We start from the raw sequence: 26,899 nt of genomic DNA, 5'->3' as shown, positions 1-26,899 counted from the left end.
AACAGAGACAGTAGGCAGTTTTGTTTCCATTGCCGGGGCTTACAGAGAAGCGTTTGTTTCAAGGCGGGACCTTGTACTGATAATCAGGTTTGGATAACTAGTCATTGAAGTTCCCGGGCACTGAATCTGGAAGGCCACATGACAAAGGGGGTTTCTGTGGCTTTTTTGAGTGTTGCCTCAAAATAATAAAGCAGGGGTATGGAAGCTTTTGTTTTATCCCTGAGGGCTGCATCCCATTCTGAGTAACCTTCCTGGGCATGTGCCAACCTTCAGTGCTCCTCATGCTTCCAATGACCCCCTAAGTTTCATTTCTAATAGTAAAAAACAGCTGTGAATCTCTAACATGCAGGTGGTTAATCTCCAGGTTGTGCTTAGGCCACTATTTAAACAATACTGATTTTCTGTGAGAGCCTTCAATGGGAACATTCCTAGGTCTACAGGCTGACCCAGCCCTGCCTACCTACAACGGATGTTTCTCTGCTGTTTCGCACCGCCGGCCAAGGGCCAAAATAATCATCCCTCCAATTACATCTGTGTGTGGACTTGTGAAAAATTAATATTTGTTTGGCCCCAACTTCTGCAATCCCGTCCCAGCCCAATTGCTCAATAGGCTTGGTATTACAAATGCAGTAAGCCCAACTTACTTGTAAAATTGCTTTATTGTGGGATGCCCCTCCAGTAGCCAGGATTCTAGTTGTAGGCACTGCAAACCAAAAAGGAGAAAACAAATTAACGCAAGTATAATGTGCCCCTATTTATACTATGATGGGTGTTTGGTTATGCTAGCCTAAATTGCACAGTTTGGGTTCTGGGATCAGTGGTGGAAAGCTGATTCACACAGTCGTTTGCTTGCACAAAGTTGTCCATTCACAATAGCATGCTGCAAAACAGGAATTGGATTGGTTCACAAGAGGGGGTCCGCTGCCCTGTTCTGTACATGTCATGGACTGGCTGGATGCAGAGAAGGGGTGGGATGCACTAGCTGGGGAAAGCCCAAGGGAACTCCCAAGGGAGGATGCCTCAGAGCCCGGGGATTGGTGGGGGGAGGGTGATGAGTGGTCAGAAGGAGAACAGGGAGCAGACTAGGAGGAAGAGGTGTCAGTAAAAAGGTCATCTGGAAGCACCCTTTATTATTATTATTATTATTATTATTATTATTATTATTATTATTATTATTTATGCACCGCCCCCCCCCAGGCCAAAACTGGGCTCAGAGCAGCTAACATCAAATATATAACATATTACCATAAAATCAAGCAATCAATTAAAATACATCCTTAAATCAAATCAGAATCAAAGTGAAATCTAATCAGATGGCAACCCGCAAATTAGGGATGGGGACCTCAAATGCTCACCAGGCCTAACTGTTTATACTGATGTTATATGAGCCAGTGAGAAAAGTTGGGGGGCACTTTCATCCAAGTTCTTATAAGGAGAGAGGGGGAGTCAGACTGGACCCCGGCCAAAGGCCTGGCGGAACAGCTCCGTCTTGCAGGCCCTGCGGAAAGATGTCAGATCCCGCACGGCCCTGGTCTCTTGTGACAGAGCATTACACCAGGAGTTGGAGGTGAAGAACAGGCTCTCCTCATCACTCCTGCTACAGGGTGAATGCAACATTCACCATGGAAAGAACGGTTAACAAAAATGTGCAGCCATGAAAATAACTTTATACTACATTTTTAAAATGCAGGTGTTGGTCTGCCCTAGTCAAAACAAAATACAAAATAAAAAATCTGAAGAAGTGTGCATGCACACGAAAGCTCATACCAAGAACAAACTTAGTTGGTCTCTAAGGTGCTACTGGAAGGAATTTTTTATTATTATTATTTTGTTTTGACTGTTTTTAAAATGTCTGCCTCAGTCTGAGTTTTCATCACGCAAATGTTAATTGGAAGGTAAGCAGCAAAGTCAATAAAATTCCTGAAAACATCCTTTTACAATGTCCACAAATGAGACATCAATTAAATTTTGGCAAACCCTAGCAACATATTAATGAAATTTGGTCCAGACATGAATCATTAGCAAAGAAAAAGGGAACAATTGATTTATTAATCAAATGTATACCCCGCCTTTCCTCCAAGGAACTCAAGGAGGTATATAAACCCATGGAGAGACAAAAGAATCTTCCTGAAACTTTGCATCATCTTTATTAGACAAACAGGTTGGTAGGACAAGGAGCCGCCTGCATGGGGTTTCTGAGCCCAGAATGCTTTACTTGGGTGCAGACTTCCACAATGCAGCCAACAGCTCTGCAGAGAGGAGACTTCATTCCACCGATAAATTTAATCAGATCTTCCTCTTTGGAGGATATTCAGCGATGCACAAATTGGGTTTAAAAAGCCATTAAGATCTCTGTCAATGTCAGTAAACAAATAAACCACACAGCTGAGTGATTCCTTGGAGAAAACAAGTTTCAATTATACCTGTGCACAGTGACAGAGCCCTGCCAATACTTTCAGAAACATGTCACTGAAAACCAGTGAAAAATAACTGCTAAGACCACTAGGCTTTGGAGGGAAAAGGCAAGAAGAAAACACAAACACACACCCAACAAAAATTCTAAAATCCTTGTGGTTAGGCTTTTTTATATGCCACAAACAAGGGACTAGCAAGTTTACACCACAAGAAAACAAATGCACAGTTGTGGGTCTGATTCTCTTTAAGTAAGACAAGGCTAGTCCAACATTTTATTACATATTTAACAAAAAATATATACCCCTTACTCAAACTAAAGTGGTTTAGGCACCTGAAACAGCTGCATTGCCTTCTTTTAGAAAAAGTGCACCCACAGTTCTTTTAGATATTTCAAGGAATGCTGGGGCATAATCCTCAGAATTCATTCTTATTTCATTGGCACCCCAGAAATCATTGCTTTCTCCTCTCAAAAGAAGAAATCAAAGCTGCATGTTTTACAGCTTTGATGTGGTAGACATGGAAAAAGGCCAAAAGATACTGGAAATGGTCTATGGAGAAGTAAAAAAGATTATAAAGATGACAATTTCCCCCAAAAACAGAGGTCTTCCTCTTAGGAATAACAAACTCAAGTATCCCTAAGAAGGCACTTAATCTCTTTTCTGAATGTGACAACAGCAGCAAGAGTAATCTATGCACAAAGGTGGAAAAACCATGAAATCCCAACTAAAGTGGAGTGGAAAAATAAACTGATAGAATATGTGGAGTTGGAGAGTATGACAACAAAGATTAGGGATCAAGACACTGCTAAGGGAGGAGTGGAAACCCTTTGTAGAGTACTTGAAGAGGTATAACAGTCAGATAAATTTACAAATAGGATCTGAGCAGCAGTAATTGGGATATTAAGTGGAGTGAAAGAGGGTGGTTAAAGAGGATATGCAGCATAACAAGGAGGAACTAGGAAACCATTGCAGGAGATGTATTAGATAGATAAAGGTCACTAAAATTTGTATGTACTGACATTTTGGGAAATTCTTAAATTAAAGAAGAAGAAGAAATCAAAGCTGGAAAGTTACAGAAAAAGGCAATAAAAATGATCAAGAAATCAGAGCACTTTCCCGACAAAGAAAGACTAGAGCACTGGAAGATTTTAGTTGGGTTCCCCACCACACCAAATTGAAGGGATGCTTAATAGAACCTTATAAAATTATGCTCAGTGTGGAAAGAACTCTTACCCCCTTTCCCATAATACCAGACCTTAGCGGTCTTCCAATGAAATTGATCAGCTATAGATCCAGAGCAGACAAGTATTTCTTCGCGCAGTGCATAATTAATTTATGGAATTTGCTGCCACGAAATGCGATGGTCAGTAGTGTTGGCGTGTCTTGACTGATAGCCACACACATCCTAACCGCACCAGTAGACCTCATGAAATTAAGAATATAAGAATTGCCATGCTGGGTCAACCTAAGGTTCATTTAGCCCAGTATGCAGTGGGTGATGGGATCACTCATGGACTTAGCCCCACAGCTATGGACCAGAGTTAGTTCCTAGAAATGAAGTCCAAAGCAAATCCACATAATGCTTTCTTTGGGGGCTCCTATATGAAATCTACAAATCCCAATCCCTGACTCACTCCATTTTTAGATACATTATGTCCAGGGCTTTTCGCCCACAACCAGAATTCACCAAAACTTCAAGGGAGGTGTTCATGATGAGTTCAAATGTTTTTGGCCTACAACTCCCATCATCCCTGACCACTGGTCCTGCTACCTAGGGATGATGGGAGTTGTAGGCCAAAAACATCTAGGGACCCAAGGTTGAGAAAGGCTGATTATGTCCCCTTCTGAAAACAGTGGCTAATGGGGCTGGACAGCCTCTGGATCCCCCATAATGTGAGCACAGAATTCACATAAAATCAACCCAAGGACATCTGACAGTGGTTGTAAAATAAAGTCCTATAAACTTTCGGTGGGGGGAACAAACCTTGACTAGAACTTGAGACACTCTTCAGGAATGGTCCTGAATCCCCAAGTGTGAGCAAGAAGGCAATCAAGTAAGACAGGTAAGTGTATCAGAGGGTAAGCGAAACATCAGAGGGGTAGCCAAACAAAGACTAACATGAAGTTATGCAAAGGCCTGTCAGGATCTCCCAGGAAGCTGGCTAATGTCCCCAGTGGCCAACCAAGCTGCAGCCGGTCAACAAACAAGAGGTGGGCCAGAAAAACAAGCAAGGCCCATGGATTCAAACCTGACACGGCCCTGTTGAGATCTTCAGCCAAAGCCTACAAAGTCTACTAGCCCTCAGTACAAGAAAGCAGTTGTAAGCTCGAGGGAGCAAGGGCACATGTAGCAAAAGCTGAACTCAGAAGCAAACAGAGGAGAAAGTGTGCTACTTGGGGAGAATTGCGTTGTTCTGGCTTTTAGGGATGGCTGGTGGGACACTTGAGACATCACGCTAGCAGATGTCAGAACCAGACAGAGCCACTACGTACTAAGGAAATAATTCTGTACCTATCTGCATCCTCAGCTGTTGACTGTAATGGAATTAAAGGGACAAAATCTTGTCTTGGAACAGCATGTCTCTGTTCTGGGAGGCTTTTATGAAGCCACTTTGTCATTTTGAGCTAAGGGTCGCAGGCAATGGAGGGGCAGGAAATCTGCAAGCCTCTCTGCTGAAAAGGAGACCTCAAAAATAATGTCAATAGGGCTGGAAGGAGTTCAGAAAAGGTCAACCAAGATGATCAAGGGTTTGGAGGAACTCTCCTAGGAGGAACAGGGAACAGGCAAGTAAGCAGAGACATGATAGAAGGTTATGAAATTATGTTTGGGGTGGAGAAAGTGGAAAGAGAGGTTTTCTTCCTCGTCTCATGATACCAGAACCTGGGTTCATCCTATGAAGCTGAATGTTGGAAGATCCAGGACAGGCAAAAAGAGGTTCCTCACACAGTTCATAATAAAAACTATGGAATTTACTATCAAAAGATGACCAAAAACTTACATGGCTTTAAAAGGGAGTTAGACAAATGATATGATTATTGATGACTACGAACCTTGATGGCTAGTCTACCACCAATATCAGAGGGAACATGTTTCTAAATACCTCTAAACATCCCAAATAGGATCACCTGGTTGATTTCATGTCCTGCTTAGGGGCTTCGCATGGGCTTTTCTAGTTGGTTTTGAAGAGAGCCGTTCTGTTCTCTGAATGGGGCCAGGTGGTTGTTTGAAGCCTCTGTCCTCCTAACTTGCCAAGGATGTACAAATCACAGAGCCAAACAGGTTGTGTGCTACAACGAGCCCCTGGAGATCCAAGATTTGATGAAGGGACACAATCTTAGCACTTCGCCCACAACACCAAAAAGCATAGAGCCCTATACCGTTTGTGTTGAAATCTCAATCTTCCTTTAGCTTGGACCCTGAGATTTCACTGGCCATATTGAGACTGAAAGCTTCAGCAAACAGACAAGCTAATAAGGCGAAGGAATCCTTTAAAGAATTGCTCTATTCCTCTATCAACCTGCTTATGCAGATTGGTAGCTGATGCGCACCTTAACAGGCAAGCACCGGGTGGTACCAATCTATTTGCTGGACAAGGTTCTCACAAACCAGGATGGTGGTGTTGCCTAGCAACAAGAAGATACTTAAGGCTTGAAATTTAGCTTACAGAAATCTAACAGGCTGAAGGGAAACAAAGCCACAGTCTCATCTAGATTCATTATTATTTATTTCATTTTTAAACCACCCTTCATCCTGTAAGGATCCCAGGGTAGCCTGCAACATAATCAGATAAAAATGCATTGTCACAGAACAAGGTTTGAAACAATTCGAAGTCTTCTTACCAAATCACATTGCAACTGTAAGCAATTTCTATCCATCCGCAGAGAAAATAAGGACAGCTGGGCTTCCATAGAGTGTTCCATCGCCCAAAAGCCCAAAGGAGAAAACGCACCTTTCAGTTGGTGCTAGAAAGCTGACTGCTAAGGGGAAGCCATACGTCCACACAGAAGTGGCCCAAGAGTTGGGGTGGAGTCACCACCTCAACACCAGCATTGCTGCAGCTTTTCTGGGTGGGACTAAGAAAGCTGAGGCTGAGCAAGTTGTAGTGATGCCAGCATCACATGGACCGCTGCAGCTGCAGTAGAAGGAAGTTCTACAATCAGGTTGCCGCAGCCAGGAGGACACTATCTTGTGTCACCACCAATAAGCTGAGTCCATCAGTGGGCTACAACCAGGGCTTCCCCCTAGAACTCAATGCATGGGCCAGCAGATTGTAAGAATGTTGCTCCTTTAAATACTTGTGTCACAAGCCATCTTTGAACACCAGTACCAATACCCTACCGGGGGGGGGGGGGGGTGAGCAATATGCATGCATGTGTGCAAGGCAGCCAATAATGATTAGCATATTTTCAGAAATCAAACGGTCTAAACAGCACAAAGCTGCTGGCGAAAGTGCGGCATGCGCTTAAGCTAAAAGTCAATGATCGAAAGACCCTGAAGAAATTAACTCAAGAAGAGCCCAAGTAATCAGGAGCTCATCCGGATGAGAAGAAGCTAAAGGTAAAGGACCCCTGACAGTTAAGTCCAGTTGCGAACGACTCTGGGGTTGCAGTGCTCATCTTGCTTTACTGGCCGAGGGAGCCGGCGTTTGTCCGCAGACAGCTTCTGGGTTGTGTGGCCAGCATGACTAAGCCGCTTCTGGCGAAACCAGAGCAGTGCACGGAAACGCCATTTACCTTCCTGCTGGAGCGGTACCTATTCATCTACTTGCACTTTGACGTGCTTTCGAACTGCTAGGTTGGCAGGGACCGAGCAACGGGAGCTCACCCCATCACGGGGATTCGAACTGCCAACCTTCCAATTGGCAAGCCCAAGACTCAGTGGTTTAGACCACAGAGCCACCTGCGTCCCTAGCGTAACGTAACAAGTGAGTGGTGTGTGCGAAGCATCAGGATGTCCCAGTTCAAATCTTGCCTCTGCCGTGATCACACAAGTTGGGCTAACGAAAGCCGCATCCTCTCAACCTCAGCTCCCAATCTGCAACCTAAGGACAAGACATCCATCAATGGCTACCATTCATAATTTCGGGAGACTATCCCCTGGTTCAGGGATCCTATGCAGGAGTGGCCCATGCATTAGGTGAGGTGAAGTCATTTGCTTCAGGCGGCAGATCCGCTCGCCAACCCTGCCACTGTGCTGTTGCCAGCCCTTGCCAACACAGCCCCGTTGCCCTCACCGCTGTGCCCTTGCCGCTGCTGCCTTGTGATGGCAGCACAAGTTCAACGGCTTGGGCAGGGAGTGGGGTGGGGTGGGGTCCCAGATCTGCAGGGGCAGAGGTGGGGCGTTTTGCCTACATTGGCAAAATGTCTTGGGCCAGGCCTGATCCTATACCTCTGGATAGCTGTTGCTGGGGAAACAACAACAGAGGCTACTGCCTTCATGTCCTTCTTGCGAACTTCTCCAAGGCAACTGGTTGGCCACTGTGGTAATCAGGATGCCAGATTAGATAGGCCTTTGGCCTGATCTAGTGGGGCTCTTATCCACTGTGCAATGGAGCAGTGATAAGGAAGAATGATAAGCAGCGCTGACACTTTTTATCACAGCATGGACAACAATGTCATCTTCTGGGGGAGCTCTGCATACCAAATGAATAAGCTTCTCCCCCCCCCAAAAAAAAGAGAAACCCACCAAATAAGCTATGCAGAGGAAAGAGACGGCATGCATGGCTAGGGGTTAAACTGTCACCTTTATTTTAGTCCCTTTATTATGAGCAATCAAAGTGCCACAAAACAGCGAGCAAGCTTTTCAGTGCACCAGAACTCCTCATCAGGCTGGATATGAAGACATGCTGGAGGGGGCAGACAAAAAATTCTGACTTGGTATTGAAGCCATGGGGTCAAAAAAATCGTTTGCATTGTAAATAGTCTTAGAAGAGGAAGAGTTATGGGGGCATAGCAATGAAGATTGCCATGCAGAGTGCCTGCACTTCGCAATTTCCCACTGAACCACCGATTCTTGTTTTCCTAACTCTTGGACAACCTCAAAAGATTGCTGCAAGGATTGTTGAGATAACAGAGTTTTATGAGCTCCTGAAATATAAATGTAAATGCTAATATTATGAGTGGCAGCACCAATTTAAACTTTCACTCAAGTGTGCTACATGTGCTGAGTCACCAAATGTTTGTATTACTAATTCAATTTTTTATTACTAGATTAAATTTTGTTCACAAATGCAGACATAAGAATGACTTGTATGAGTACAGAAATGGAATGTAAGAACCCACCCAAATCTGTTTCACATGGATCTGGGCTCTCATTGTGTATTTTATGCAGAAACCCATTACTGCTATCAAAGCCAAGAAAGGTTTTACTCCATGTTTGGATTCAGAGACATTTGACCAAACTACACAGAGTGTACACCTGGGAACAACCTGAAATAACCTTGGCTTTAAGTGTGTGCTATAAATTCCTGGTTTTAATGGCCACTGAATGTCACCAATCTCTGCTGCACTGTATTAAACAACACCGGGACCATGGGAAAAGTGAACAGCACTGAAACTGCCTTTGAAGGACACGGGTCTAAATTACTCTCCCCTCCAGAATATTCATATGATCCTACTGAGAACGAATCAATTACGGAATGACAATGCCAAGAGAAATGCCAATGGCAATATTAATCAGAAGAGACACACCACATTCATTTATTCACTCATTAATCCATTTGTCCATCTAGAGAAAGTCCAACATGTTGATTTCAAACTCTTCTCTTGTTTTTGGACTCTCGTTAAAAAGCTCTGCAGTGGGCATACACAATTTCTGTGTCTAGACAAGGACACTTGAACAGGGCTAGTCGGTGGTCCAGCACACAAAGGATATCACAGAGATGGAAAAGTCACAGAAATGAGAAAACAAAATTATTTAGAAATTGTGGCAGCTTTCGTATAAGGAAAGGCTTATGTGGTTGGGGGCTTTTTGGTACAGGTGATGAAAAAAAAGATAACTAAAGGAGGGGCATGTTAGAGCGTTATAAAATTATGCCTGATGTGGAGAGATTAGATAGATATTTTTGTCCTTCCCATACCACTAAAGCTCAGGTCTCCTAATTGATTCCTTCTGGCAGTTCCCTCGCGGTGAGAAGTGAGGTTACAGGGAACCAGGCAGAGGGCCTTTTTGGTAGTGGCACCTGCCCTGTGGAACGCCCTCCCATCAGATGTCAAGGCAATAAGCAACTATTTTACTTTTAAAAGACAATTGAAGGTGGCCCTGGTTAGGCAAGTTTTTAATGTTTGATGCTGTATTGTTTTTAATATTTGGTTGAAAGCTGCCCAGGGTGGCTGGGGTATAAATAAATAAATAAATAAATAAATAATAATAATAATAGTAATAGTAATAATTATCATTAGTTCAGGACAAAAACACAACACTTTTTCATGTGATGCATAACAACTGTATGGAATTCATGACCAGCAAATATGAGGATGACCACTTCCTTAAATGGATTTAAAAGGGGGGGGGTTGTTAAACAAATATATTTTTTGTTCTAATGTTAAAAGCTTTGTTTCTGTCTCAGTACTGCCTTTTAATTGAAACACTCAGTTCAGATTTTTAAAAAACACAAAACCTTCCGCCTCTTTCACGTCATTTCTCAAATTCACACAGCCTTCAGGAATCAATGTCACTGGCTGCTCTGTTTGGTGCTCTGCCCCTTTCTTCCAAACTGACAATCTTCATCCCTCACTGCAAAGTGCCTAGGACTGACAGAGCTTTGCTTCAAGTTCCCTGGCACACACACACAAAAAGATTATTATTATTTTTACCAAATTGTTCACAGAGAGGCTGTTCCAAGAGATAAAACCATGCCCTGATGGAGTAACCGAGAGAAGCTGGGTTAAGTTGCGAGGAGTTTCGTTCTCAGAAATGAATTTGTGGGCACTGTGCAGAACAACATTATGCTGAACTCGAGAGGAAGCACCAGCAGCAAAACCAAAAAAGGCAGCTTCAATGCAAATGCAACACAAATGTGGGGTATATATATATATATATATATATATATATATATATATATATATATATATACATACACACACACACACATACACATACACACACACACACACACACACACACACACAAAAATCATCAACATCAAGCAAACTACCTTGCTCCAGACAGATGCTGGACCAGATGCCACAATTAGGCCAGTGGTGTAGCAAGGTCAGGTGGTACCCGGTGCAGAAAATTTCTTGTCACCCCCCCCCCCACACACAAACATTGAAATCTAGTTGGACTTCCAAGAAACTGTGATCTACTCATAGTATAAAAAGACTGGCTGTGATCTACCCATTGTCATTGCCAGGAGTTGTTGGGCTTTTTCTAGGGGAGGGTTGGCCAAAGTTGTTGAGCTTTTTTGGGGGGGTTGCAGGGTTTGGGTAATGAGTTGAGAGAGCTTCTGCTTCTCTCCTTCCCTCCACCCTCTGCTTGTTTGATCGCCTGCCTCCTTCTCGTCCTCTCCCTGCAGGCCTGCAGGCCTCCTCCAACAGCCCAGGAGTGTGGGGCTGTCAAAACGAAGTGGCGAAAAGCAGCACAAATACCCCCCTTCCCCTCCCCTGACGGCTCGGGGTAGGCAGGAGCCGCGGGCGGTGCGCCAAATGTCACCCCTTTGGTGATGACATCCGGGATGGACTGCCCCTGCACACCCACCTTGCTCCACCCCTGACTTAGGCTACTGCATTGTGCTGTACAAGGGGCTGTGCTAGAAGAGTTTGAAAGCTTCTGCTGCTGCAAAATGCTGCAGCCAAATTACTGCCCAGTGCCACCCAGTGGGATCAGGTTACCACCTATCCCTAAGAACCCGCACTGGTTGCCTGGTTGCTACTGGGCCAAATTTAAGGTGCTACCTTTTGACTATAACGTTCTATACAGCCTAAGACCCACCTCTTGCTATCATGATTTTAAAGCAAGAGGGGAGAACCTGTAGCCATTGAGACTACATCCCATTATCCTTTGGCCATTGATCACTCTCCCTGGGACTGATGGAAACTGAAGTCCAACCAGATTTGGAGGACAAAGGTGCCCTTGTTTTAGACATCAAGCCAGTTATGTCTTGTTGGCCCAAGATTTTCATGGCAGTTAACATGAACTGCTTTTAGATGAGTCTTGGTATTGGTAGTAGTGGCTCCTCTCTATAATTTTAACCTGCTTTTAGGATTGCAAACATGATTACTATTATTTATTATTGTGATATTAATTTGAAGACTGTAAGATGTCTTGTGGGCTATTGTAGCGTGAAGTGGGATATAAATCTGGTAATTAAAATTAGATATACTTTAGGCAAGTATCAAGGTACAAGTAATCAAAAGTCTTACATGTAAGAACAATAATGAAACATAATTAGTGACCAAAAGAAACCCACTGGTCATACTTGGCCACGTTTGCCAAGATAAAGGGAGCTATTTGACTTTCAGAAAATCCACATACTTTGACAGAACTCTGCGAGAACAATGTTCGGGAGCTGCCACAGACTATACCGCCTTGAAAGTCCTCACATTGGGGATTTGTGACATGGAAAGCACAGACAAGAGGCTATTCTCAGTTGACCAGAGAGATCACACAGAGGCACAGGCAAGGGCAGCCTTGAAGGTTATAAAGGACTTGCTTAGAATTGCCATCAAAATGTCACCTAGAGTGAATTTTAGGATTCTTTCTCAGGTGAACCCTCTAAGGAATTGCTAGGGAAGCCAAAAGACTTTTGCTAAGGAAATAAAAGAAGCAGAGATGGGAAACGGAAGCTTTTTCGCAGTTTCATGAATTCCCCGAAGGAAATATCTTCTGGGGCAATTCTCCTATTCTACTCTTACAAAGCCTCACAGCTTTGCCTGATTAGCAGCATCCTAATTATGGTGGCACTTGGTCTAAACCACAGAGCCTAGGGCTTGCCGATCAGAAGGTCAGCGGTTCGAAACCCCACGACGGGGTGAGCTCCCGTTGCTCGGTCCCTACTCCTGCCCACATAGCAGTTCAAAAGAATGTCAAGGTGCAAGTAGATAACTAGGTACCACTCCGGCGGGAAGGTAAACGGTGTTTCCGTGCGCTGCTCTGGTTTCGCCAGAAGCGGCTTAGTCATGCTGGCCACATGACCCGGAAGCTGTACGCTGGCTCCCTTGGCCAGTAAAACGAGATGAGCACCCCAACCCCAGAGTCGTCTGCGACTGGACCTAACGGTCAGGGGTCCCTTTACCTTCAATTATGCAAAAAATGCAAATACAGTTAATCTGTATATTTCCAAGATGTTAACAGAATTTATATTTTCACTGAGTAACATTTGGAAAAGGGGCAGGAGCAGAGGAAGAGTCAGCAGGGTGCAAAAAAAAAAGTTTGCAGCAAAAGAAATGCTCCTATTTGAGTGAGTCTCACATTGTTGTGCACTTAGAAAGCCAGAAATGATAATTGTGCAAAATGTCACCCTTGCGCGATAAAACTGAAAGTAACTTTTTCACCTTTTCTATTCCTCAGGACCTACAAGGATCTTGCACACATAGAGAAGGTGGGGTGGGGGGGTGGGGATAGACTGGGAATTGCAAGTGGCCACAACCGCCTCGAACTTGCCCATTTCATGTTTATAGATGTGCATCTCCCATTCACACTTGACAGCTTTCCCTTTGGCAAACATCAAACTTGCTGTGCAAAGTGTGAATTGGCTATGTGCAGAACGGGCTGCTCATATGTGAGTCTCTATATATAGAGACACACATGCTATCAATATTCACTGTATTCCCAGAAATAGTATTAAATGTTGGCTCCCACTTGGAGGGGGGGGAACCCGTAGTCTCTCTTCATTAATACTTCAAGAGGCACAGAAGGTTTTGTATGCTGAAAAGGTTAATTATACCATGAATAAAATAAAGTACTTGAATAAACTGTATGTTTTATAGGTAATGGAGGTTGAAGGTGGGTACATTTGTTGAGCACAGAAGAGAAAGCCTGTTAGGTATCAGTAAGTGATGCCAAGTAGCCAAATGAAGTATTAACAAGCAAGAAGGGGAGCCTGGGAAGCGACGTATCACCCGAGGAGGTTGGCAGCCATGGCTTCTCCCTGCAACACTGTCACTGGCAGGCATGTAAGAAAACACTGTTTTCTTTTCAGCCCTGCAAAAGCAGCGCTGCTTCCATTCCGCTGCAGTTTGTCTTCCATCAAATATATTATTCGTTTTGCTGACTACTATGGCAAAATTACACAACTGCTGGGTGGGTGTTGGGAGCAGGTCAGCAATAACTCACAAGGTGGCAATGAAGTTAACTCTTTATTCAAATTACAGGTGGGTAGCTGTGTTTGGCCAAACTGCGAGAGGCAGTGAAGGATAGGTGTGCCTGGCGTGCTCTGGTCCATGGGGTCACGAAGAGTCGGACACGACTGAACGACTGAACAACAACAACAGCTGTGTTGGTCTGCCATAGTCGAAACAAAACAAAAAATTCTTTCCAGTAGCACCTTAGAGACCAACTGAGTTTGTTCTTGGTATGAGCTTTCGTGTGCATGCACACTTCTTCAGATACACTGAAACAGAAGTCACCAGATCCTTAAATCAAAGACATTGGATTCTTATCTCATTATACATAACAAAGCTATCTTTAGCCATCCCACCCCTTGCCTTTCCCTGCAACATTAATTGCAGCCATTAAGAGTCGTCAACAGGTTTTCCACACCTATCAGCTGATCACCCATTCCCACCACCTTCTGAGTAATACCCCTCCCCACTCCCTCACTATATTTAAGGATCTGGTGACTTCTGTTTCAGTGTATCTGAAGAAGTGTGCATGCACACGAAAGCTCATACCAAGAACAAACTCAGTTGGTCTCTAAGGTGCTACTAGAAAGAATTTTTTCTTTATTCAAAGAAGCAGAACTGTTCAGGCCTGGTTAGCACAGCAATTCTTCCCAGTAGATCTTGCCCCAATGAGGCAATTGTGAGGACTGGCCTTCCCACAGCCCCCTAAGTGATTTTCTCCCCAGGTTCCTTCCAAGCAATCTGAGGCTCCTTCATGTAGCCTGTCTTCTTCACCAGCCTGACCCATTGCTCCCTCTTGCCCCCGCCCCTCCAGCCTCCTCTCCTGCCTCTGATTCTGGACTGCTCTCTGCCACAGACTCTTCCTGCTCACTAAACCTTGTTACCTCTTCAGCTTCCGACACCTGAGTCTTCTTCACTTGAGGGTTCCCTCGGGGGTTCCCCAGCCGGTGCCTCCCACCCCTCCTCTGCATCCAACCAGTCCATGACAACCAATTTCATAATTTGTGTAATTAACTATGTAAGTAACATTGTCGTTACATCGCTACAGTCCAATCATTTCAGTGCAAAGGAAACACAATGCCAGTGGGGAGGAAACATAATCAAATACTGCATATTGTTTGTGGGCTGGAAGCAAGAACAGAAAATAGGAAATCATTGTAATAGTGATGGGGAAGTGGCCCTAGGAATTTCTAGATTTTCTAATATATTGGTCAAAACTGCTTGGGCAATATATACCTAAATGCAGAGGAAACCATTTCTACATTTCCCCCCCAAGGTGTGGTTCCCTTTGAGATCAGCCGTGAACTAGAATTACAAAACACGGTGAGTTTGGTTCAGTGCTTAAAGATAAGATCATCATCTTTCTCTAACCCAAGGACAGTTGTTCGCCTTTCAGAAAGTATCAGCATTTGTTGCTTTGCAGCCTTGAATTATTCATCAAGCTCAGACACTTTCTTGTCCAATTCACTTTGTCATTTTCCTCTAACTTATTCCCAGCAGCTCTGATGAAAATATAACATAATAACACCTGCTTACAAGAAGCATTCAATTTACTACATGTCTTGATTGAAAAGACATTTCCTGTGGTCCCAGTTAAAATTAGATGCTCTTTTTAAATGGAAGATTCATGTTCTCTCTCTCTCTCTCTCTCTCTCTCTCTCTCTCTGTGTGTGTGTGTGTTATAAAATGCTGCATTATTTCTCCAAGAAAAAAATCCTACCACAAATTTTGTCCTTCACCAGGAGAAAAATCAAAACATGGTAACACACCAGGCTAAGCTCCTACATTTCCCTACCTATTTGAAGTTAAAGCTTTATGCTGAGTTGGGATGTGCCTGCTTAAAACGGCCTAATGTTATTTGGTTCTCTAGCAATTTGAGGGAGGCAGATCACAGAGGAAGTGTCATTATATGGGCTCCTTATCCATCCATTTCCAGAATGTGAGAATTGTATAACTTTTTCACATGTACTGTAGGACTCCACGTTCATAGAAGATCAAGCCATTTTCACAAAGCAGGTAGAAGTGATCTGAGATATTTTGGTGCTCACATCAGGAAATCCAAATGACACACAGCAACATACACTCTGCACCACCGCCATATCAATATTTGACCATCTGGAGCTCATAAATATCACCGAAATGCCAAACTGGGGCAACTGCCACACTCTCCTTTATGGTAGCTGGCTCCAGAAACAGGGCTCTCCTTACCCAGGAACACCTCTTAGGTCTATAATGATTTCACTACTTCTTATTTCTAGGATTTCCTCACAATTTTTGGAGTCAATATCATGGCTATTGCTTATCCCATGTGACTAGGAGGTGCTGCTGGTAAGAAGAGATAGGGCTTGTGTGATACTGATTTCTCCCTCCCACGTGCTTGTGTGCAAATACAGTCACTAATAAATTTTAAATTAAGTCCAAACTAAAATCCTTTTTTATGAATATTTATTGAATTTTATAACAAATAAAAATGCAGATCTCAATCACCATTGTTCTCCCTCCCCTCCTCTGGACGTCCCTCAACTCCCCCTCTGCTGAGTTATTTAGCTTTATTTGTTGTATCCTGCTTTTCTTATATAAAAGTAGGTTCCCTTATCATTTCTCTAAAATATCTGTTACTAAAGTTGTGAACGTTTACTCAAACCCTGCCAGTGAATCCAGTCCATTTTGTTGTTTCTGCAAGTGCAAACTGAAATCCTGATCAAGCGGTGCCCAAAACCGCCACTTGTAAATTCATACCTGAAATTGCGCAAAAGGTAACGCTAGAAGTGTAAACACCCCCAGTTATGTCACCAACACCATGCAAATATTTTAAAAACTAAGTTACCCTAATTGAATTGCAATGTGCCAACTAGATGCAGCTCTTGGGCTGGCTGGCTGGAGGCATTCTCAGTTCAACCCTTAGTGATAAACCAGTTGCCAATCCTTGGAGTAATCTCACCCCAGGTTTACATTGGTTTAACTGAGTCAGGAAAAGGAAAGTATCATTTGCTTTATTCCCTAGTAGGCAAAATCAGATAACTTGGCGTGTGCGCAATGATGCCAACCTCTGTTGCTGGCACTGCTTATTCCTTTTAGCTTCCCAGTTCTTCAGGTTAACAACAGACCTGAACCATCCTGTGATCCACTAGGCCACACGTAGCCCACCAGAGTTTCAATTAACTTCCTGTTTCTTTTGCCTGCCACGGACTTGCCAAAACTAGGGGATTACTAAGCACCTGGCAGGTGGCTACAGCTCATAACTAGCAGGCTGCATTCAGCCAAGTGGATTTCAAGATTCTTTTCTCTCTTCTTTGGTGATCACTCATAGCCAAGTAAGGTTGTGTTCCATAAACACGGTTTTAACCATGAGTCCGTAAGTGACTGTGGAGGCCAATTCTGTATCCACACGTCCTTCCTCAGTGGGGACCTTGGTTTCCGGGCAGGAGTTGATCACAGTGTGGATTTGCCAAGTGTGCCTCCCTCTTAGCACGTTTCTCCCTTGCGTCCTGAGTTTGAGTGTCTTCAAAGCCCATGACACCTTTGGTGAAGGCTGTTCTCCAATTGGAGTGGTCGCTCTGATTCTTTTCTCTGATGTGATGTGCTCTGATTCTTTTCTCTGGTGTGTTACCCACTCCTGCTCCCTCTCTTCCCTCTCACACAATGCCCCATTTAGTCTTAGAAAAACTAACAAAAGTCCTTGTTCATGTCAAATATTTAGTCTTAGTTACTATAAACTATCTTCAGGGAGAACTAACATTTTCTCCCTCTGGCAACCTGTCAGTCACAGGACATCTGCAAATATACTGTCTGACTCTATTCCAGTCATCGTAAGGAGTAAAACTGGAGCAGCTGATACGGCCCCCGTCTGCCCCGCCCCCTGTACCCCCAAACAAGGCTGTTTTCACAGCTTCTGGCTGGGTTCACTGCTTCACAGCAAGTCTGATCTGATATATTGTGTGTGCAGCAATGAGTGACATCTTTGCTAATCATCCTATTAAACTTGCCACCTTTTGGAGGGGGGGGAGCACACACACAAGATGACTTTTCAAGGACACCGAGACTTCTTGATTTTGTAAACAACTGATTCAGTTCTACAAACCAAAATGTAACACAAAAATAATCTAAGAGGTCAACTCTCTCCTTGTTTGCTCCAGATTAAGTACCACTGAGGTTTTTTTGGGGGGGGGGGGTCCTACTGCCTGGAAAGCACACCCAAAATTGCAATCTAAAAGAAGGTACACTAAAAAAAAGCAATTAAAAAGCAATTCCACTAATAATGGGATATTGTTACACCTTTCCTTTATTGTGACAAATGGAAAGTGGGAGCGAGGAAGCTATGAAACAAATCAAAGGGAGTCAGACAAGAACGCTGACTGAGTGCATTCTTCATCCGGAGACTAATTAGGCATAATGATAAAACTGTTAAGGAAAAGAACCGGTGCTTTTGTTCCGCAAGTTACCATTTAACACAGAGGTTTGATACGCATCTAACTCTCGATGCCTTTTGGTGGCAGCCATTTGAACCACATTCCTCCAACCCCAACCCCAACCCCCCCTCCCCCTAAAAATCAAGCGTGTGTGGTTTAGTGGCCGGAGCAGTGAGTGAGTAGCACTTAGCATGCTGTTCCCTTCCAGACTGCCTTGCAGGGTTGTCATGGGGACAAAAAGGCTACCCTGAGCCTCTCGGAGGAAGAGGGACATGCAATTGTACCAAATAAAGGAAGGCCATACTGACCGAACCGAGGCTACAACAATAGAGCTGCTCAACCGGAGGAAATTGGAACAGATGAAGGGCGTGTGAGCTGTTTGGCAACACCTCACAAACTCTGCAAGCGCTGCCGATGCGCCGAAGCACTTTGAAACATAGCTGTTGCACAGCTTGTAAGTTGCCCGCTTTGGAGCTGATGGGTTTGCAGCGCTATAAGCTCCTTAAGCTCTTTAGTCTAGATCTAAGCAAACAGCTTGCTGCAGTTACAAGCTTCCCTACCCTTGCAATAAAGTTATTAAGCCTCTTAAGCTTACTGTCTCCTCCTGCTTCCACTGGTTAAGTTTTTGTTCGCTGTACAACCGCCTAGCACCCTGGACACGCACATGACATTTATATTTTAACAATTGGCTCCCAATGAGTCTCAAAGAGGGGGAAATCAAGAAAATCCAATTCCTCCTACCTGTGAATTTTCATTCTTGCAGCTACACTCGGCAGTAGCTGGAAGAACAGAGAAATCTTCCCCTCCAGCTACTGGAGGGGAAGAAGTGGTGGATCGGGATCTCATTTGGTGCTTTAGCATTTACACTACAAGCACCTCCAAAATGCAGTGCAGCAAAAGCCAGACTTGCATTGTTCTTGGGCCAATGTTCGCACAAGCCCCACAACTGCAGAGGTATGCACCTTGTGTGTAGGAATTAGAGGCATTTAAAATAATAATAATAATCATTATCATCATCATCATCTTGATCCTATCACTCAAGATTGCCCATGGAGAGCTGAACCCACAGAAAAGCTTACTCAAAATTTAAGAAAGTGCTTCCTCCCACTAGAGTCTAGTAGCAAGCTCAGGTCCCTCCCTAGAGCAATAACCTTTCCTGCTCACCCCGTCTCAAGAATCTACTTGGGGAGAATTGTGCTTAAGAACATAAGAACTGCGTCAGAACTGCCTGTGCTGGGTAACTCCAAAGTCTAGTCTAGCACTGTGGTCAAACCAGAGAGCTCAGTTGTAGAGGACACACTTTGCATGAAGGAAGTCTCAGGTCCAACCCCGCACTGCAGGAATCCTGCCCCCAACTGTCCCAAACAACCAATCTTTCTGGTTAACCTCCTGCTGGAATCCCCACCAATGTTCGGGGGCGGGGTGTCCCGCTTTTGTTGCACTACAGTCCCTTTGTACAGCAAGAACGTGGTAGCTTTGGAGAAGTATCACGGAATACGTTGCAGGATACACCCACAATAATACATCATGTGTTGCCACATGTTTCAGTATTCTGGGTGTGCCTCCTAACCGGAAGGAGTTGCAACAGACAACCTTCTCTAAGGGTGGGTTATTCTTATCTGCTGCTCTGTATCTTGCAGTGACTGAATCCTCCAATCACAGAATTTTCTGTGCCTGGCAGAAATAAGTTGGAAGGAGCCCAGATCAAAGTAGTGAATCATGCAGAGATGCACATTAGCACTCCTCTTGCAGCACACTACTGCACTTCCACAAACAGTTTGGGAGCTATTGCATTAGATCACGGCACAGAAAGGGGGAACCGTAAAGCAATGAAATTTGCAAGCGGCACAAAACTACCCAAAGCGAGAGGGCAAAGAGGTCACAGAATTATCTCGCTGTGGTTCTGATTTAGCTATTCACAGTGACCTTAGTCGGGGCAGAAAAGAAATATATTCCAAATTCCTAGATACCAACATGACATTTTTAGCTGCTCAGGCAAACAGGATTCTGCCAGCCCTGATCTTGCAAGAGTATTCACTGAGGCATCCATAATGCCGCTCTCAACAAATTCAGCATATGCTCCACTTTTAAGCAGATAATTCACTACTTTCATGAACCGGGAGCTTAATCCTGCCTTCATTTAACAAATCGATGAGAGTTACTCCCTTGTAAATGAGAGCAGGGACAGTCTTAGGAATTCACAACAAGGAGGCCATTCTATGGGAAAGCTCATGCGATCAATTTGTTTTGAAGTTGTTACCTGGGTTCTGGCAGACAGCAAGTTTTCTTTTCTTTCTTTTTTAACACGCTCCTTCTCTGAATGGGAATGTGCAAATGTTTCACACAGACACAGAGACGACTTTCCACCTCCCATTTTTTGAATAGCGATGGATAACAATATGGTGCAATGTTTTGTAAAGTATCACTCACTGGGTGCCACTTAGCAGCAGAATACAAGCTAGCATTCACAAGCATCTAAAAACTACTGCTCTTTCCAGCATAATCTATGGCAGGCTTCCTCAACCTCAGCCCTCCAGATGTTTTTGGCCTACAACTCCCATGATCCCTAGCTAGCAGGACCAGTGGTCAGGGATGATGGGAATTGTAGTTTCAAAACATCTGGAGGGCTGAGGTTGAGGAAGCCTGATCTATGGTAATGTGAGACAGGCTATTCTAGTTCTGTGAAAAGGAAACAGATAGACTTTTCTCAAATAAGCCACAACAGGGAAGAAGCAAGAGAAGCTTCGTCGCAGAACAAGACCTCCAGATCACAAGGAATACTGTGGTAGGAAATTTATTCTTCCATGTTGTCCTTACTGTAAACTAGCGGAAAGTGGCCGGCATTGCTTGGGAATTCTAAGAAACAAAATAAGGAGTTTTGAAACCAACGGTTAAAATCAGTGCAGTTTTGAAAGGTTTGGCCAACCATTTCAATTTATGATGCCCAACTGTGTATCATTATAGGTGCATATAGGTAAAAACTTGCTCCTTGGTCTCAGGAACCATCATGCAAAACTTGGTTGCAATACCTTAAAATGCATAGAGAACAGACAAAGACACAAGAAACTTTCCCCCCAAAAATAGTATGCAATCAAAGACCTAAGCAAACTGCAGAAAATGTAATGAATCCCCTATAGACCTTTGAGAACTACCATAGCGTGGCACTTAACAGCTCATGTTGAGAACTTGGAAATGCCCTTAGTTCAAATCTGATCTTAGCAACAACCAAACAAAAAACAAAAAAAAACCTCACTAGGCAAGCCACTATTTCTTGGCCTCAATCCCAGCTATGATATGGAAATTATTATTATTAATAATAATAATACCCTGCCCATCTTGCTGGGCTTCCCCAGCCACTCTGGGCAGCTCACAGCATATAGCAAAACATACTAAAACATCAAACATTAAAAACCTCCCTATACAGGGCTGCCTTCAGATGTCTTCTAAAAGTCAGATAGTTGTTTATTTCTTTGACATCTGAAGGGAGGGACCTCCTCTACAGGGAGGGCGCCACTACCGAGAAGGCCCTCTGCCTGTTTCCCTGTAACCTCACTTCTCGCAGCAAGGGAATCAGCAGAAGACCCTCGGAGGAGGACCTCAGTGTCCAGGCTGAACGATGGGGTTGGGGACGCACCTTCGGGTATACTGGGTAGAGGCCGTTTGGGCTTTAAAGGTCAGCACCAACACTTTGAATTGTGCTCGGAAACGCACTGGGATAACACTACATGCCTACTTTGCAGGACTGTGATAAAGTTTACAAAGATAATACATGTGAAAAACAGTAAGCTCTTAGGAATAGTGTGATATAAATTGCCATCCAAATTCCTAGAACGCAGTTGTGTGGTGACTAGGGTACTCATTTATGGGCATGGGGAACCTCTAATAGTCCCCCCCCCCCTTGACTTAGAGATTCTCGCAGGGGCAAAGTCAGAGAACCCTTGGCATAACGCAATATGGCATAAAGATGAAGGCATTCTTCATTTGTCAAAAATAATTAAACATGTCACTGACATTCTGCATAACTCAACAGCCAGCTGGGAAAAGAGCAGTATGTCTCCAGATCCTTTTGACTGACAAGGTCAGCTCATCCCTCTTTTCTTCAGCTGCTCCTCCATCACTGAGCCTGTTCATTATGCCGTAAATTAATCTGTAAAAATTTGGACAGACTACCTAATGTAATTAGCTCGGCCTGTTCAAACACAGCAGAGTTACATGGGGTGGCAAATCTGAGCAGCTGACTGGTCCGTGGCCAATGAATGACAGAAAGAGGTTAATGTACAACCCTTATTCCAAAAGAAAAGCTGCAAGGAGCTTCGAGACCTTCAAACTCAGAGGTCAGGGGAAATGTCAGATCCAGTCATTAAGAGTCTGAGACTGAACTGCACTTATTTCTGCTCCAGGCTGTTGATTCCCATTCTACCTCCCACAATTGATGAGAGTGTGACATACATACATACATACATACACACACACAGACACATTTAAGAATGCACACTGCTACACACATAGTGATGCATCCTCATCAGGGATGGGCCAAAACATTTCAGCACAAAACAACTCTCACCTTTTGTCATGGACTGGCTGGATGCAGCTGGGGAATCCTAAGGGAAGAAGGCTCAGAGCCAGGGGATTGGTGGTGTAACGGCAATGAATGGTCAGAGGAAGAATAGAATAGAATAGAATAGAATAGAATAGAATAGAATAGAATAGAATAGATCTTTATTGTCATTGTCCCCTTGTGGGAAACAATGAAATTGGGATTGAGATTGGGAGCAGGAGGTGTCGGAAACTGAAGAGATAACAGGGTTTAGTAAGGAGGAAGAGGCTAGAACAGAGAGAAGTCCAGAATCAGGATTAGTAGTGGGAGAAGAGAGAGGCCAAGAGGCAGAGATGAGTCAGACTGGTGAAAAAGCCAGAGGGTCTTCCCCTGCTGCTGCTCCCCTCCCCTTAGTCTCCCAGAACCAGAAGAGGTATGAAGAGGGAGGAGCAGAAACAGGCATGGCGTCAGTCTCAGATTGCTTGGGAAGGAACTGGGGGACGAGGAGACATGGGCAGCTGTGGAAAGGCCAGAACCTTCAGTCCTCACAGCTGCCTCATTGGGGCAAAATCTACCAAGAGTTGGTGTGCTCATTTGACCTGGAACTCCTGAGCAGACCATGTTTCTTCTAATAAAGGGTTAAGTTCCCTTACTCTTCTAATATTGGGTAGCTTTAGCATTCCCAGGAACCAAAAGTTTTGTGTCTCTTTTAGTAGGAACCTGCTCCTGTTACCTTTTCACTACCAGAAAAAGGCACACAATCCACCAGGAGCTGGCAAAAATCCCATTGAAATGAATGGGGAAGGACTGTACAGTACCTCAGTCCAACTCCGATACCTTCCAAGTAGGACCAGAATCCAGAAAAGATTCTGGCCTAAAACCCTGGAGAGCTGCTACCAGCCAGTGAGATGAAACTGATGACCTGACTTGTAAAAGGCCTGGGCTGTTTTGAGTAATCAGATTTATCTCCCACTCTGCTGCCCTTAGGATCACCCCCCAAAATCTGTTGCTCACACCTTGCCTTATGGCAGGGGTGCCTTATAGCTAGGATGGCTGAGATGATAGAAAGGGGTTAAGCAGCGGCAAATTGTGCCTGGAAACTTACTGGAATTCTGCCAGACATCAAACCTGTGATACCTCCCAGTTGCCACCATCAAGGCAGCCAGGAGAGGGATGCTGCAAGATTCAATGGAAACAGACAATGTGGAAAATACTGCCCACAACAGCCCATCACGAATCTTATATATCCAACAAGACTGATGGTTATATATAAGCTTTTTCTAAGATGGCCCCAGTTCTGGGAACCAATGTTCCAGTGAACACCACCTGTGCCCAATCTTGCAATTCAAGACTGTCGCTCTGGATTTGTATCTGTTTTGCCCTATATTCAGATTATATGTGACCTTCTGACTTCTTTATGTCCAAAGCCAGAAATGTCCAATTCTACTTGCTAAAAGGCTTACAGAACATTGAAAACCTTAATAAAGAACACATGGCTATTATGTGTGATAATCTTTGTTGTTGTTGTTCAGTCGTGTCCGACTCTTCGTGACCCCATGGACCAGAGCACACCAGGCACCCCTATCCTCCACTGCCTCCCGCAGTTTGGCCAAACTCATGCTAGTTGCTTCGAGAACACTGTCCAACCATCTCATCCTCTGTCGTCCCCTTCTCCTTGTGCCCTCCATCTTTCCCAACATCAGGGTCATTTCCAGGGAGTCTTCTCTTCTCATGAGGTGGCCAAAGTACTGGAGACTCAACTTCAGGATCTGTCCTTGCAGTGAGCACTCAGGGCTGATTTCTTTAAGGATGGATAAGTTTGATCTTTTTGCAGTCCATGGGACTCTCAAGAGTCTCCTCCAGCACCATAATCTAAGTTTACCTAAATTGTGATAATCTAAGTTTACCTAAATTGGAGACACCATTTGTTAATAGAAATTATCCCATGGTTTCTCAGACATTGTCCTCTCTCCAAGGAGGTGAACTGCATGAAATTGAAAGATTTCTAGGAAACTGCTGAACTTAGCTGTTACTACTCTCAGAGCATCCATTAGGGCTGTTGGGAAAGACGATTCTCTCAACTTCAGAACTGTGTTTTAATTTAAAGATGGCTTGGTCAACATGGGATTTGTATGTTTCTGCCTCGCAGGTCTACACTCAGGAAGTTGCTCTCTGGGCTAACAGTTTCCTGCAAACTCCAGCTGTAACTTTAATATGTAACTCGAACATTTATTTACACACTTCAAACTAGAACATAAGCTGCTGTCAGAAACAATCTTCTGAAAACATTAATCAAGTTGATCTGTGCCATCCGAATTTTCTAAGCGAAGATTCTGATCTGTGCATCAGACTTTAATAAGGACAGAATCCTTATGAACAGACCAACACAAATCAAGGATGCGTACCCTTATTTCTTCCTATGATATATCAACCAAAGCTTTGGTTAATCAGCCAGTTAAATGAAAGACCCAGTTTTTAGTACTTTTTAACTGCAGTATTTTTATTCATACCCCTGTAAAAGGAGGAAATGGAGGAAAGGGGAATAATAATAATGGGTTTAGTGTGCTGGCTGCAGACATATAAGCAGATAAATGAAAGGAAAGTAAGCACTAGTGGTTAACATTTATTGGGACATTCAAACAGCAACATACAAAAGCGCTATCTGCCTATGTATGGGAACTTGTAGGATTCAAATCAAGCCGGGTTAATATGATTCTCCCCAAAAAATCTAAAGAAGCTTGGAAATGGTTGGGACAACTTTTTTGTAGCATGTTTTAGCTTCTCCCAATATCTTAGTCAGCAACTAGTTCCACTAGCAGACCCTTCTGAATTGTTGGGAGGGATAGGACAACTTATAAGCCCAGTCCCATATTTTGGGTGCCTTATCTTGTTTAAATTATTATGTCTAAGGGCCTCAAAAGCTGGAAGTGGCCTGAGCTTCACTGGTCTCTGATAGAGCCTGAATGCAGCCTGCTTTCATGCAGGGGGAGAGTACACACCTTGAATGCGGAAGATCTCAGGTTCAGTCCCTGCTCTCTCTGTTTAAAGATTACTAATAGCAGGGGCTGGGAAAGATCTTTATCTGAGATGCAGAAGAGTTGCTGTGGCTGCCCACCAGAGTAGACAGTACTGGCTAGATGGGCCAATGGTCTAAGTCAGGCAGGAGTTCACATTTGTACTTTTGGCATTCAGTCAGGCCCCGGGAAGGATGACCTCAGCCTGGAAGAACACCCCAATATCAACCCAAGACCAATTACCAGTTATCTCTCCAACCAACTACTGACAAACTGGCCAAGATAACAAAGAGCGCAAGTGAAGGAGGTCGTTTGGAGAGAAGGCAGCATCTCTGGGGCAAGATTGAGGCCATGATGGTGCCTTCGTCCATCCTCATCTTTCCTTCTTGCCATCGCTATGAACTCCTAGACTGACCATCCAGCAATCAGAGCACATATTTATCCCTGGTAACAATACCTCTCCCTGTGCAGTGTCTGTTAAGGTACATATGTGGGAGCTCTTTCATTTTCTGAACTGTACTGTATTCAATAAAGGTTGTATTCTTACCTTTACCCTCCCCCCATTTTTCTTTCTTTCCCGTAAGCATGAATTTTCAGCATCTGAACTCACCCTCTTTCTCAGAACGTACACAGGGCAGCAAAGAAAACAGTCCTATTAAACAGGTCTCTCTCTCTCTGAGATCATAATGCCACATAGTGTTAAGTCAGCTCAGTGACCTAGAAATGCTATGTGCTTCTTATGTGCTCCGAAGCTTTGGAAGGTCAAGAAGGGGAAATGGAAATACAAAATGGACTCCATTAACAGGAGAGCGGGGTGGGGACGGGATGGAAACCTTTTGCTGCTGTTGTTGACAGAATAACAAATACTTTGGCACGTGATGGTGGACTAGGTATATGCACTGGATTGCTCAGACTGCAACTGGTGTGATACCGTGTCCCTGAGTTGCGAAAGTGACTTGCACAACCCAATCCAGTACGTATTTCCTCAGGGCTTCAATTTGCAGCATCACCTGAGATCCCTATGATGTCAGGTGATTGATGTCAGGTGGGTAGCCCTGCCCACCTGCCCAATTTGGCCCAGCAGGGATAGGCAGATAATGATCCGGCCTACAAGTCAGAGAAGTCTACAAGCCTGGGACAATCCAATGCTCTGCACTGGCTGCTGTAGAAACCAGAAGCTTCGGACACTGCAGGTGCTATAATGTGGGGTTTCCAGAAGTTTCAGGGTCCAAATACACACTC

General features: G+C 44.1%; 1 protein-coding gene across 3 annotated transcripts in view; it reads right to left on the bottom strand.

The window, feature by feature from the left end:
- The window catches only part of XYLB (xylulokinase), a 105,626-nt gene that overhangs the window by 21,105 nt on the left and 57,622 nt on the right, over nt 1-26,899 (bottom strand). For all 3 annotated transcript variants that reach the window (XR_004427646.1, XM_033165116.1, XM_033165117.1), the window contains one exon: nt 645-703. Coding sequence is in view for 2 of the 3 variants with exons in the window: in XM_033165116.1 (XP_033021007.1) it covers nt 645-703 (59 nt within the window). In the remaining variant the exon portion in view is untranslated. The remainder of the gene's footprint in view (nt 1-644; nt 704-26,899) is intronic.

This window comes from Lacerta agilis, chromosome 12, assembly GCF_009819535.1.
Source record: "Lacerta agilis isolate rLacAgi1 chromosome 12, rLacAgi1.pri, whole genome shotgun sequence".
NCBI lineage: Eukaryota > Metazoa > Chordata > Lepidosauria > Squamata > Lacertidae > Lacerta > Lacerta agilis.
This window is presented reverse-complemented; position numbering and strand designations above follow the sequence as displayed.